The sequence below is a fragment of the Carcharhinus amblyrhynchos genome, chromosome 30, assembly GCF_965287045.1.
Source record: "Carcharhinus amblyrhynchos chromosome 30, sCarAmb.v2.hapA, whole genome shotgun sequence".
NCBI lineage: Eukaryota > Metazoa > Chordata > Chondrichthyes > Carcharhiniformes > Carcharhinidae > Carcharhinus > Carcharhinus amblyrhynchos.
In genome coordinates, this window is record NC_137353.1 from 12,327,390 (window position 1) to 12,341,935 (window position 14,546).

At 38.5% G+C, this 14,546-nt stretch overlaps 1 protein-coding gene and 1 long non-coding RNA gene across 3 annotated transcripts in view; one reads left to right on the forward strand and one right to left on the reverse strand.

Annotated features, from left to right (window-relative positions):
• Positions 1-813: 813 nt before the first annotated feature.
• On the reverse strand, positions 814-11,259 carry LOC145360313 (uncharacterized). Its single transcript, XR_013889683.1, has 3 exons — positions 11,081-11,259; positions 5,251-5,339; positions 814-1,744 (listed from the first exon to the last, which is right to left on the reverse strand). It is a non-coding gene; the product is annotated as an uncharacterized LOC145360313 (long non-coding RNA).
• Positions 11,260-12,438: 1,179 nt separating this feature from the next.
• prdm16 (PR domain containing 16) overlaps positions 12,439-14,546 on the forward strand; it is a 734,637-nt gene continuing 732,529 nt past the window's right edge. For both annotated transcript variants that reach the window (XM_080215484.1, XM_080215485.1), the window contains exon 1: positions 12,439-12,866. In XM_080215484.1, coding sequence (XP_080071610.1) covers positions 12,830-12,866 — 37 coding nt within the window. In that variant the 5' untranslated portion in view covers positions 12,439-12,829. The remainder of the gene's footprint in view (positions 12,867-14,546) is intronic.

The window sequence follows — 14,546 nt, forward strand, 5'->3', positions numbered from 1 at the left end:
TAGACCTGGTTTATAAATGCCTCTGCAACATATCTCGTACAAAGTAACATCTTCCAGTTGAACTGGACGCCACTTTGCATTTCAATTCTTGAGTAAATAGCTTGACTGTCTTCTAACCCGCTTCAAAAGCAGCCTAGCTGTTTTAAATAACACACTTCCTGACCATAGGCATATTAGAGTAAATTAAATATTTGTCATTCCGTTTACAGCGGGAAAAAACGAGCGCAAATATGACCCAGCTCTCGGTGTCCCTGTGCTTTATTCGCTCTGATATTATTCTTTCATAAAAGATTTATGCACTCCTCCGGAGCTATTCTCTACCTCTCGTGCCCGAGGTAACAATTTCTTAAAGGGGTAAAAAGAGGTGTTTTTTTAAATCACATGACTCTCTCATCTAGCCTCCCTTGAAAGATTAAGACTGTGATACGTGTCCCTACGGATCGTTTGATTGATTACATCATCCTAAGGTCACTTCTACTTCTGGTAATTTTCTTTTTGCCCCGGGGCTCTGCATTCGCGCATTTTTATTGCACGCTTTGGAGACGTGCAGCTTCGTTGTTTTAGTCGTATGGATTAATGACTTGAGTGCAATGAAGTGAAACAGGGATTGCAATGGTGAGCTGCCTATACAGCCAAGACATGAGTCTTAAAGTGGCAACAGTAACCCATTTTCTCCCTCTCTGAATCTGAAGTATTAGCAACGGCTTAAAGATCGCTTTTAATACAAATGACAAACGGTCTTGCCACACCTGTATGGTTTATTGCTTCTTATCCACATTGAAATATTAATATAATTTCAAATATAAACCGCTTTCGAAAGATAGAGGAATGCTTCTTCCAAATGCAACCGGAGAGGCAATATAACTGCAAGGGCTGCACAACTAATACATATTAATACATGTAGCAAAATGCAATCTAATAGTGATATACCTTATTCACTTCGTCAAATAATTACATGTAATACATTAACAAGATCTCATCGCATTTATGTCTATAAAATTGGTTTATTTCTATGTTATCTACCGTTAAGATACTGAAATACAATAGCACAAAATTAATGGATTGGAAGCAGTTGTGAAAAATAACTTGTCTTTAAGTGCATACCATCCTTGATCACCAAAGGCTGCTGTGCCTTTAAGAAAATGTTGGTCCTTTGTAAGCTTTCAAAAATAGATCTGTTTATAATATCATAATTGAAAATTATCATTTAAAAGATAAAAAGACAAAAATATCGCTTCCAATACGTTACGTATATATGCATATACACCAAATACATACACACATGTACACTCACATATACAATAGGCAATCATTGTTGTAACAGTTGCAACTTGGCCGCAGTCCCCAAACAAAAACAGGAGTAACACAGAAACGTTGGAGGAGATGCAGCCTGGTTAATATAAGCTGCTTGTAAACACCTACCAAAGGGGGCACTCAGGATCCGCCAAGTTCAAGATTTGATGCTGTTCCAACCGGCGGTCTCGTCCATATAAAAAAAATCCAACCCAACATCTGTCTCCAAAGCCTTCCCTCATAATGTATGTACAGATCTTGAAAAGTGACTGGAGACAGCCCCCTCTAAATATAGAATAAAAGTTTTTAAAAGTTTTATTTCCCATAAGATCGACGCCAGATTGCAGTTATTTAAATATATTTTACACACCAAATTATTTGACGACAGATGCAGGTGGGGAGCGGGTGGCTGTAGTGCTTGACTCAATTGTTTCCCAGATAGTCAATCTCACTGCAAGGAATGGAAGCAGAGGTTATCGAAAAAAATTTAGCAAAGTTGAGGAAAGAGTGATAACACCTCACTAATTAAAACGCCCTCTGTTGTCCCTTTTAAAATCCGAAACATTTCAGTCCCACAGGAGGAAACGTGTCTTTATTCAAACCAAAAAAGATAAAAGTTAAGGGGCCGTTGTTTTTGTATGAAGTGGTAGGAGTTGAGTGCGATTATATTTTATAATAATTCTGAAAGCGTCTCAGGATCTCTCTCTCGAACGTAATCTGGATTTCTAAGAAGGCCGAGAACTTAACAATCCTCCAGAGGTAATAAACAGCATGGGGACACTTTCAAACACACCAAAGGTTTCATCTCGCTCTAATACATATGTGTGCTCGTCTAGTCTGCCTGTATGTCAACGTCTACCTCTTTAGCTTTGTCAATTTCTCTCTGCTAATCTATCATTTTGTTATGTCAATTTAGATACATATATATGTTTCCCTCTGTCTGCCCCCGCCCCCCCCCCCCTTGTGTGTGTCTCTTTATCTATATTTTCTCCCCCTTTCTCCATCTATAAATGTTATACATTTCCATTGACTGTTTCCATATAGTGGAAAAACAATCAGTTAAATACTAGAAACGTCAAAGTAGAAGCCATGATGTAAATAAAGTCAGGTGTGGTCCAGGGCAAGGTGGCGTGGACCACAGTGATCAAGTTGATAAACTAAAATAAATGCAGAGGCACAATTCATTGAGATGCCTGGGGCACTTCTATCAAAGGCGGCGCCAAAACTCCACCGCTTGGGCTAAAGTCAGGCGCTACACAGTAGACTTGTGTCCTCGGAGAGGAAGGGTTCTGCTTTTATGTGGTTCCGCTTTCTTAAACATAATCACTTTGGTTACCGGTGTGAGCGACAACCTTGTCCATTAGTTGAGAGTTGCAGGCGAGGTATCTGAGGAGTGAGCAGGTTTACAACACTCTCACAGGGTGACGATACAAAGTGAAAGGATACGGGAAGGAGAATACTGGGTCATTCTTGAGAAATGAGTGCCTTTAGTAGCTGGCAGCAATCCATCGCTCTCTTTAAATACATATTCCTGAACCGAAATTGGGTGCTGTGTTGTGAAACAATGTTATCACGCCCTCGCCGTTTCATATCTTTTCATTTTATTCAGCCCTTAAACTCTCTGAGATATGCTAAATTTCTAATTCTGACCTCCAAAGCATCTCCGATTTAATCGCTGTACAATTGGCAAACCAACTTTTAGCTGCCGCGGTCTTAAGAGTTGGGATTCCCTTTCTAAATCACTTTGCTATTCTCCCTTTCTGCCTATAGGACGCTCATTGAAATTCACCGTTTTAACCAAGCTTTTGGCCACCCGCCCTAAAATTTCCTCATGTTGATCAGTGCCAAATTTTGTTTGATGATACACCTGTGAAGCATCTGAGGACGTTTTCCTACGTTAAAGGTGCTATGCAAATACAACATGTTTTATTAAATTTTGTCGGTTCATTACTTATAGACACCTAATTTACCGATATAAAGAAAGCAACATCTATCAGCTCTACACCAACTTTAAAACAATAATAGAATTGTGTTGGAGATCATTCTGTAGCTCCATAATGCATACACTGCTTATCTCAACATTGTTTCGCGGAATAACAAAACAATCGATTATTTAGATGTTACATTGTTTTGGAAATAACTGCCCACTCAGTGGTGTATTGACTGCCTTCAATTGGACTCCAGTTTATCTGATGATGAGTAAAGGTACATCACCGGAGTTATATTGAACTTGAAACGAAATGCATTAAAAATACTTCTGTAATGATTTTTATCACCAGTGACTGCACTGCTGTACTATGGAGGGCCGGAATATCTAATTCGTGGTAGCAAAAACAAGTTTAGAATATTATGTATACACTCGAGAAAAATTTGGTTTGGTTGCTGATTCTCATTTATTTCCTCTCAAAAGTACTTTCTGGGAAGTTAAATGAATCTTTAGTATTCGCGGAGGAGACAGTTGAATCAAGCCACCAATATTAAAACGGATCAACGGAGTCTTAGTTTCGTGAAGTTTTCAGAGCTGCTGCATTCCAAAATGGATCTAGTTCATTGTCATGAGCTAGCAATTCTGGAACAACGCTGTACTCCGCCATCCTTTTTAAAACTTGTATTTAAATGTGTTTTTCAAGAAATAAACTGTGAAACAGAGAGTACATTTGTAACAAGCGAGTGTATGATTCATTGTAACCAATGGGATTGTTAATCCTGACATACTAACATATTTGAATTGAGTTTTATAATGAGTAACATTCGAGTGCAGTGCAAAGGACTAATCCGAAAGCACGCAATCGGTGTATCGAAACAACTACAGTGTTTCACGTATGTTTGTTCAAATTTACAGCATGTAATAATCCATCAATAATGGGGAAATATATTTAGTCACAGTGCACCCGTGTAACGGTTTGTATCGATTCATCCGTTTCTCCCTTTCACACACAATCATTTTGTTGTCTATTTTATAATTAATTAGTTGGCAAAAAGTATAATGGGGTTTGCATAAAACGAAACCATGTGAACATATTAGTGTTTGGAGTTGAGCAATTGTTGCAGCTCTGGCGTTCGCTATCCCATCTCACTCAAAGAAATATCTAATGATGACATTTTCCTTCAAATAAAGTTTTGTCTCCTTGAAACAACAGATCCAAATATGCAGCATAGATGTTGTATTTTCTCATGCCCTTTTTGCTTCTAATGTAGCTTACGGCATGGATGTGGCTGTTATCTATGTGCTTGACCCCCTGGAGTGCGGCAGGCTGAGTCCAACCAGTTCTGGCTTTTTCTAGCCCCCAGCTGTATATCCTGATTGGGATTAGCGGTCAGACTTCTCATTTACCACAACCACAAAGGTCCTGAACCCAATTAATGGCTAATAATTACACTCTAAACTCCTCCACAGTCCCTCCCTGCATCATTAGTCGGCGCTCCGGATATGAGAAGGATCCACTATGATCAAGCTCTTGAGTGACTGTCCCTTTACCGTCCTCTCATTATGTAAGAGTGAAAAAAAACAGTTGGTCTAAAAAATAGACAGGCTTTTACATGAATTGTGGACGAATATCTTCAATGTAACTATGAGTAAAATTTTAATACAACGAAAGGATAAAAGTGGATACCAACCATTCTTCATATGTAGAAACGTACTTGTTTATTATAAAATATAGTTAGTAGCTCAGTTATATACGGTAGGGTGGTACTATGCTCAAATATACTGTATAAATAGCTGCAGATAGTTATAATGAATTGACACCTGAAAATATGCGTCGAAGACTTGAAAAACTTCACAAATCGAAGAAAGTCTTCAAAGTGTAAAGATCCTTCTATATGGCGATTAAATATTGGATGTGTTGTACATTTTTGGGAAACAAATGTCGGCTTGACAGCTACCAGTTAATGAGGAAACGTGAATTGCCTACTAACTCGAGGATATTAGCTGTTAGCGGTAGTAATCTGGTTTACCTGTAACGTTCTGCATTGTCCGCGAAACGTCAATGACCCAGAATTTCCTCGTGAACAGTTTCGGTGACTTTCAGAAATGTTCAATGTTACTAAAGGCATGGAAAAGGATAAAGGCAATTGAGAACTACTTTAAATTCACAACACTTGTGCAGTATTGTTGCGAACTCACTTCTGATGTTTTCATCCCTATGAGCAGATCTACATCTAAATCCAAATATTATTATTGGCCATCGAGAGTCCATGGTCAGCTGATTATCAATCACTGCATTGGCGGCCATTTGTTCCGTGTTAACTCAACAGTCCAATCTTAGCCATCGACCTTTCATCTACTGATTGTCCCAATTATTTAGAAACATGCATCTCCTGGTAGTCCTGCCATTAGTTATCATCCATGGGCGGCAAGGTGGCAGAGTGGTTCACAGTCTGCCTCACAGCACCAGGGACCCAGGTTCATTTCCAGCTTTGGGTGACTGTGTGGAGTTTGCACGTTTCCTTCGGGTGCTCTGGTTTCCTCCCACAGTCCAAAGATAGACTATGCTAAATTGCCCCTTAGTATCAGGGGGGATTAATGGATAAAATATTTGGGGTTACGGGAATAGGGTTTGGGTGGGATTGTTGTCGGTGTAGGCTCGATAGGCCGAATTACCTCCTCCTGCACTGCAGGGGTTCTATGATTCAATGATAACCTCTGCATCTACTGACTACCTCTTCATTAGCAGTCATCCAGACTATCCAGAAACCCTGTCTATACTGACCATCTCACTATTATGGCCATCCAGATAACCTGCCTCGAATGACCATCACATCACAAATGACCGCTCAGAAACCCTATTTCTCCTGACCATCTCACTATTAATGACCAACCAGAAACCTTGTACCTACTAACCATTTCACCATTAATGCCCATCCAGAAATCTTATATCTACTGACCATCTCACCATTAATCACCATCCAGAAATCCCGTGTTTACTGACCATATCACCATTAACGACCACTTGTAAACCCACTTGTAACCCCTATATCTATTGACGATATCATCAATAATTATGCAAAAAAGCTTAATATACGGATTAGACCACAATTGGTAACCATCCAGAAACCTTGACTCCACTAATCATCCCACCATTAATGGCCATCGAGACACCTTATATTTATTGACCACCCAACCGTTAATAACTACACAGAAAACCTGCATTCTATGTTATTAATGACCTTCGACAAAACATGCAAGGTGCTTGACATTCTACTAGTAGTGAACAAAGTCAGAACTCTACTTCGTAATATCCATCCATCTTTGCTGACCAGCTACAAAACTGCGTGTACTGGCAATTCAATCTGTGAGCACGTGCGCGTTCTAAATATACTGACCGTCGCTACTTTGTTAGGATGGACGCACCATGCCAGTGGTAGAACTTAGAGTAATTTCTTGAAAACGGTAGATGCAAGATGACTCTGAGGCCTGATGAAGTCTGGTTATAATCCTACCAGATTTTATTTCTTAACTGCGTGCAGAAATTGCTGATACATCATTGAGAACAGAAAGAAATATGTTTTAAGAAATCAGAAAAGGAAGTAAAATGAGGGGCAGCAAATTGTAATACATTACGTGCAGGAGTTCTAAACTCTGAAATACTGAGATCGATATTCCGGTGAATAGGACATTATCTTTTGCTGATGAGTTTAAACTTTATTTGTCAATTTTGCAGTTTGCATGAGTCCGCAATTAGGAAATGCTTTGATTAAAAACCTCTTGTATTGGCAACTAATTTGTAACAAATTTTGAGTTGTAGGACTTGTGCTTGATTGGGTTCCTGTTGTTTGGCAACATAAAACTAACATGCTTACGCCAACTACAAATAAAAGAAGAAACTGTCTTGAAATATTTTGCAAAATGCAGGTCAAATGTTAGAGAATAAAAAAGGGATCCTTTAGCTTAGGATAAAAACGGTTGCGGCCTGAGTCAATTATCATGTCCGAATTCTTCTTTCCCTATTGCAAGTGGGAGCAGAGTGTAAAAACGGCATTGATAGTTTAAGTGAATGAGCGAAATTGTGGCAGATGGAGTCAATGTGCAGAAGTGATTTGAATATTTTCTCAATAGTGAGAAACTATGGAAACTATGTAATAATAGAGAAATTTAAGTATTATATAAAGACATTTCTAAAAGCCAGTGGAAGACAAAAGGTGATTTAAAAGGCTCGTGGAATGTAAGCTTTTATATCAACGGGACTGGAGTACAAAGGGATGGAAGTTACATTGAAGTTGTACAAAGCTGTAGTTAGACTACACCAGGAGGACTGATTTTAGTTTGGACACTACAACTCAGGAAGGATATATTGGCCTTAGAGATGGGTCAACCAGAATTATACTGGAACTCAGAAAAGTTATGTTGTGAGAACCGATTGCAGAGAGTAAGCTTTTATTCTTCGAGTATTGAAGATTAAGGGGTGATCTATTTGAGGTACTAAACGTAGTTAAATTATTTGATAGAGCTAATGTAGAAAAACGATTTCATTTGGTAGGGAGTGGAGAACAAGGGTGAGTGACATTAAAAATATAGTTAGGCCTTTCAAGGGTGATGTCAGCAAGCATCTTTTCACTCCAAGGAAATATGGATTTTTCTCCCACTGGTCAATTGAAATTTTCAAACTGCGATTAATATTTTTTCGCTAGATAAGGGATTTGGAATCAATGGGGGTAAATTAACTTGAAATACAGACTGAGTGGCGGAACAAATTCGAGGGGCTGGATGGTCAATCCTGTTCCTGTTTCCTTGAGATTTAAAGCCATTTTACGAACGTTTTATGAACAATTACATCGCAGAGTGATCATATATGTACCAAGAAGACACGAAGGAAAAATAAATAGGGAGGGGCGAATGGTGGAGATACACTACAGTTAAAAGATTTTACTGGTACTTACAATCTGACTGGGGTGGGGGGGGGGCGTTCCCTGTGGAACACTCATTGGTAATTATGTTTTTACTATGTGAACAAGGTCCTATCTGACGTCCGCTTTGACCCTCAGATGACTATAGCATCACATTGGAAACTTCCAGATTATTTCTTCCTCCACATTTTCTGGCGTATTAGAATGGAGTGGCAGGGGGCATAGTGATGGAAACACGAGTGAGGACTTAGAAAGGTGCGCAAGCTTTAGACTGATCACAAATTGTAATTTCAGGCCAATTGATTATGTGATTATTTTCAACGTGAGTTTATTTTGTTCTAAGATTTTAATCTGTGGTCCACGGCAAACTCAATTACGTGCATTATTTCATCATTTCCAATGGACGTTCTACTCTTGGCTATTGAGTGCACATATACCTTATCGCCAACAGATGTATGTAGCAAATGTCATGTAGAAAAATTATTTTTGTGAATAATTTGGCTTTCACTGAAGTGAGGCAGTAAACAAATGCAGGCTAATGAATAAAATTGAAATATTGGGCCGAGAATGGGGAGACGAGTCGTGTTTGCTGAACGGGCAAAGCACGTATTTCCGGTGGACCCTGAGGACAAGTAGCTCAGCTCATCCTCTGCCCCCAAGGAACAGGCAGTGATTCCTACATCTCAACCGATTTATAGTATAATAGACGTACATTATTTCCAAATGTACTTAATTCTGAAAATGTGTCTGTTGGAGCAGAAAAATATTCCCCGAAGATCTTTATCGGCAACTGTTTAAAGCAATTTAATTACCAGTTGACACAATTAGGAATTGTATAAGTGGAATTCCTAAATGTCAGACACGGGTCTTCTAATTAATAATCCTAAACCGATTAGAATCTGTAATTCTAATCCTTATTACCAAACCATAATCTCAACCACAGTGATCCATTATGTACAACATTTTTTTATGCTGAACTGCGAAGTTTACTTCGAGATTTAGTGAATGTATGATTTGAAATCGAAGTGCGGTTACTCCTCAGGTTCAATTCTGGCCAGTTGGTTGCTATAGGGGAGAATTGATTCCCAATTGGATTTCCATTGTGTGTGGATATAACGGTAAAACGGGATGTGTCATTCGGGGTGCTAGCAATGTTGTAAATGCACCTGCATAGGCCTATTTTTAAACCCTATTACTGCAGTTTTTATAACATGCATCTGCTAAATGTATGTTTATAAATGTATTCACACGCGCAGAATGCATATTTACTTAAATATTACCAGTGGCTTCTGCAGATAGCATGCCATGTTACTTAGGAAAATTTTTGCACAATTAAAATGCAACTGGGTTGAAACAATCGGCCCGAGTATTTTATACAAGATGCGACACAGTCAGATTGTTGAATCAGGTGAGGTAGTCGTGGTGTATTCATTTCATATAATGATTTTACAGAGAGATACTTGGGTTCAAACTGAACATGTCCACCCGCATAGAGATTATGTAATCTGTATCTTTTACGTACTTAATTGTCCATACGAAGGGTTAATCCACTCATATCTCACACTCAAGAAAATGTCAGGAATATGTATTAAATTCTACAGATCTGCATAAGTCGTAACTGTTAATGTTACCGGACAAAACGCTGCAGCTTTCTTAATTTCAGATATAAATGATCAAAAATCATTACACTATTATAATTGATGAGCTGTAAATAAAATGAAAGTACCTGTGCGAACGTCTCATTGCGTGTTATGCGTGATAAGGATTACATTGTAACAGATATTTCTATGGAGATTAGTTCCTTGCTTATACCCATGATTTAAAGTACTAACAGTGGACACTCAGTGGGATAGGATGTAAGGATTATACTGAGACCATTGTTTTAAAAAATGCTTTCCAAAACACATTTCTGACCTGAATTCATCCAACTTTAATCATTATTATGATCACATTAATTAAACCATTTCCCACTACCTGTTTGTCCCTGACCTCTATATTTTTAAAGAAAATTCTTGTTACTGCGAATACATCCAACTATTTTCCACTGCAGTTTTACTCAACGAATTGGCATTTTATAGTTGTTGCTCTTCGTGATATTCCTTGTAATTTAAATTTAAATTTATTGTACAAGTTGGATTAATGGGTGTTATCTTCTTTCAGTACTAACAATGAATCATTTGTGTATTCCTTCACTCAAATATGTTGCTATGTAAAAACTAATTCGATTACATGTTATAGCCCAGAACACAGAGGCCCCTGTTCCTTCTGTGCACTGTTCCGATTGCTGAAGAGCAAGTTTAACGGTGTTTGCAACATACCTAAAATTATAAATCGCAATCCCTCGTTTAAGCAATAAAATAAAAAATACGCTAGATCTAACTTACAGCAAACCCTACAAATTCCTGAATAATATTTATGGTAACTGATAGTTAATGTATAAAAGAGATACTTTGTATGTGTACTACCAAGCTTGCCAAGTTTCTGAAAATAGGAATCTACTTCCTCGGAGGTATTTGTCCCGGACTTGTGTCTTCTGCGGTGATGTATTTCATGGGATTAATTTTAGCAACAAAGACTTCGCTGACGCTTCACTATCATTGGATTTGCAGAAACCGTCCCGCACTGAGCGCAAGTTATGACACGATCCTAGTTAAGAAAACTAAGATTTATTCCAATTTGCAGTTACACATTTATATCATGCTGTTGGATTGAATTACGCGATTGTGCCGTTCACTTGGAAATACCTCTTTCGCCATAGTTATAGTTTGTCCTTACTCCTTCATAAAATTTCCTAATTTCTCCCCCCATGTTCCAGTGAAACTTTACTTAAGGATTTACTCAAACATTGTCCATTGTGAAAAGGTCGTTTTTCTAAAGAATTAAGTACAATGAAACATTTCTAATTTTACAGAGCTCAGCATATAGTAAGAATATATCTCACCTAAAGAAGCACGGCGAATTGTAATACAGAATATGAAATGTCTCAAGGGCAGCTTTGAGAACTCCAGCCTCCAACCAACACCTCAACCATGTAACCACAGCCCACCTTGAGTATGCGTGTAATGCTATACGATCTACATTTGCTATGTCTAAATGCGAAACACTTGCCATAGAAGCTGTTACAACAGATGCAAATATACTCTAGCGATTCTCTGATACTGACTTCGAAATCAACGAGTATAATTTCTCTTACTATGGGAAGTGCGATGTCAGTAAAGAGGTGAACACTGCAATATAGCAATCTTCCAAAAGACCCTTCGTCAGTTATATAGCCTAAAACGTGGCGCCTGCAATGTGTCTCTGCCTTGAAGTTCAAAGACATTTAGTCTGGCAGAGAGGTGTAAACAAGACATTAATAGATCTAAACCCCTCACACCCAAAGCCCAGTAATCTATTAAAACCTCGTTAATAAGATGGAGAACATAGAATTATTAAAATAGATTTTGTCAGTTTGCATTTTTAAAAACCAAGTGACTGTTTTTGTTAACCATATGAATTAAACTACCCACATAACTATACGAGTTACACCCTAAACTAATTCACTTTGCGTCGCAATTTTATTTTCATCTGTTTTTCTGTTGGTTAGCAATGGATTTTAAAATAATCATTTTCTCCTTTTACCTGCAGTACAAAATCAAAATACATTTCCACCATCTTTCTCACTATGCTGAAGTTTGTCCTAATTAAATAAATTGCTATATAAAACACCACACATAAGAGACGGATGGAAACGTGAAGCACTTACTGTGTTCAGTCTCAGCTTCTTCTCTCTCTCAGTCACCACCCCCTCCCCCCTCTCTCCCTCTCTCTCTCAAACTACAGGGTCCATTCATTTTGAATGAAGAACTTGAAGAGAAACGGTCTGAGAAAACCGTGCATTATAACCCATTATTTTTCTTCCCTTAAAATTATGTATATTAAATGATATAATTAGTTTTGTGCTAGGTTTAAGGTAGGGACGAAGATGCTGAGGCTGCAGTTTAGGACAGAAAAATTGTCTGTTTAGATGTCCGGTTCTCACCGTCGATTAGCTCTAGTAACTGCCAGACCCATGTTTATTATTCCATAGCACTAACACCGGTTGTTGAATCACTGCTGTTATCCGGGACTATTCAATCAGCTAAAGCTATCGATAGCTTTAATTAATACCGTCATAACCGATGGGGGTTATTAGGGCGCATTATTGAGTTAAGATAGCATGCCAATCTTTTCCCCTGCCACGACCAGTTGTGCTAAAACTACATACTATAAATCATCCAAGTCTACAAACTATTAACGTAATTTTTAACGCGGGTAACGTGTGCACTGAATTAAAATTACTAATTTGATAACTTTTTTGGTAAATTTCCACGGCAGATCCTCTGCAAATGAGTTTTGTTTTGAAAAATGGTCGTGTGATTTTTTTTGTAGGTAAGCTATCTTTACCGGGCAGTTACTTCCCAAGGTTTAGAAGACGAATTCGTGCAAGTGAGAGGAATACTGTGTGAAATGGCGTTAGAGAAGCAGAGATAATTGGTCTGATGGAGTTGAGGACAGATCGCGGCCAAATGATGAATATATTCAAACTTTTCCCTGCGTGATGGTGTCAGATTGAAGGCTCTGTGCGCATGTGCGAAGGTGTCCAAACTGACAATGCCAGGGAGATAGCGTGTGCGATTCTCTGAAATCACGACCAACGCCGACAGACAACATGAGATCCAAGGCAAGGGCGAGAAAACTGGCCAAAAGTAGGTCCCTATTTTCTTCTCCTATCTCTCCGCACCTTTTTTTAGCTCCTCTGTATAACCTTCCAAAAAGACCCTCCATAAAAAACCAACAACTCCAAACGATCCGCTATACACCCATGGTCTTTGTGAAGAAGCGATCAGGAATGTATTTTCTCCTCCAGATGATGTCGATGCAGTGGGGACGATTAGAATGATGTACACCACGGGCTCGCGAAAAGGCTGGGGCGCAAGAACTTAAGACTTGAACGCTCTGGCCACAAGAGCGGCGCGGAGCTCTCTTTCTTCACAAGTTTCCATACCTTGTTTATTTCTCTCATTCAAGAGAAACTTGAATGCCCCCCGCGTCTCGACCCGAGAGGTTGAGAAGTTGGAGAGAAACAGCAAAAAAATAAAATGAAAGTTATCGAAGTTGACGAAGAGATATGTAACTTTTGTTAAAAAAATATAGAGAGCCATTGCAGAGTATAAACAGTTTTCCCAGAGTCTTAAATAGTGGGCGCTAGAGCACCGTTGAAGAGTTGAAAGTTGCTGGCCAACTGTTCGTCTCTGGTTGAAAGGGGGCAAAATATCTTGGGGAAGTCCGTTTAATAGACTGAGTATCATTAGGAGCGGAGCCGTACGGGGGTTTCTGAGAAACCGGGAATATTGTTTTGGGGGCTGCTTCGGGGAATTAATAACGTCAATTTAGTGCGAGATGAATCGCACAGGAACTGCAGGGAACGCGTTGGAATAACACAACTGACAAGCTTAAACTTTCAATTTAATCATGCCAGATCGTGAAATAGTGATCTAAGGGAAACAGGTTTGAGAGCATGGAGGGAGTTTCTCAAACTTTATATTTTTTAAATATATCTTAATTTATACAAATATTTTATCTTCGCTCGTAGTGTGTCAAACGTTGGAGTTGCGCTGAATATTAATCTTTAACCCATAGCCGGAAGAAAAGCATGTATGTGCGTGTTTAAAATGAAATTATATTCACGTGCCAAGAGTGTAGACTTTTCTGTGAGGCCGCAAGCAGGTTAGATCCGTCCGGATTTCGCTTTTTAGTTGTTTTTTTTAAGGAGCTGGGCCATTCTGTAGTTGGAAAGTATCTTTTTTGACTTCGCTATGTTCCACACTTTCTGCTTCCGCCTCTCTTAACATGACCGCATTGATCAACGTGAATGTGTGTGAGATTGCCCGACTTCTACTTTCAGTTTGAAACCTCATTATTCTCGTCAGCTTATTTTTCTCAAACTATACGGAATGCCAGAATGCTCCTTAACCCAACTGAACCTTTCTGAAAAATAAAAGTTGCAAATTATTAAACTTTTAAAGTTTGAACTACTGGCACTATTAATAGTCACCGCTGTATGCAGAAACAAGTCTGCACATTTATATGCAATAGTATGTATGCATAATACTATTTATCTGTTTGCATACTTGATGTTATATATTTAGGTATTTGAAGTATTTAATGAATCTATGCCCTTTATTGATTGACATGAAGAGTCATTTACAAAAATTAAATAGGAAATTAAAGTTTATTTTCTGGTATTTAGGCCCGGTTATATTACACATACATATCACTGTGCTGGGTGCACTGCAAAAATAGCATTTAAGTTATTCACTGGAGAGATTGGTATCCAGTGATCCTTGATTCAAATCCCCAATGAGAAGGATTAATTACTAAGGGCG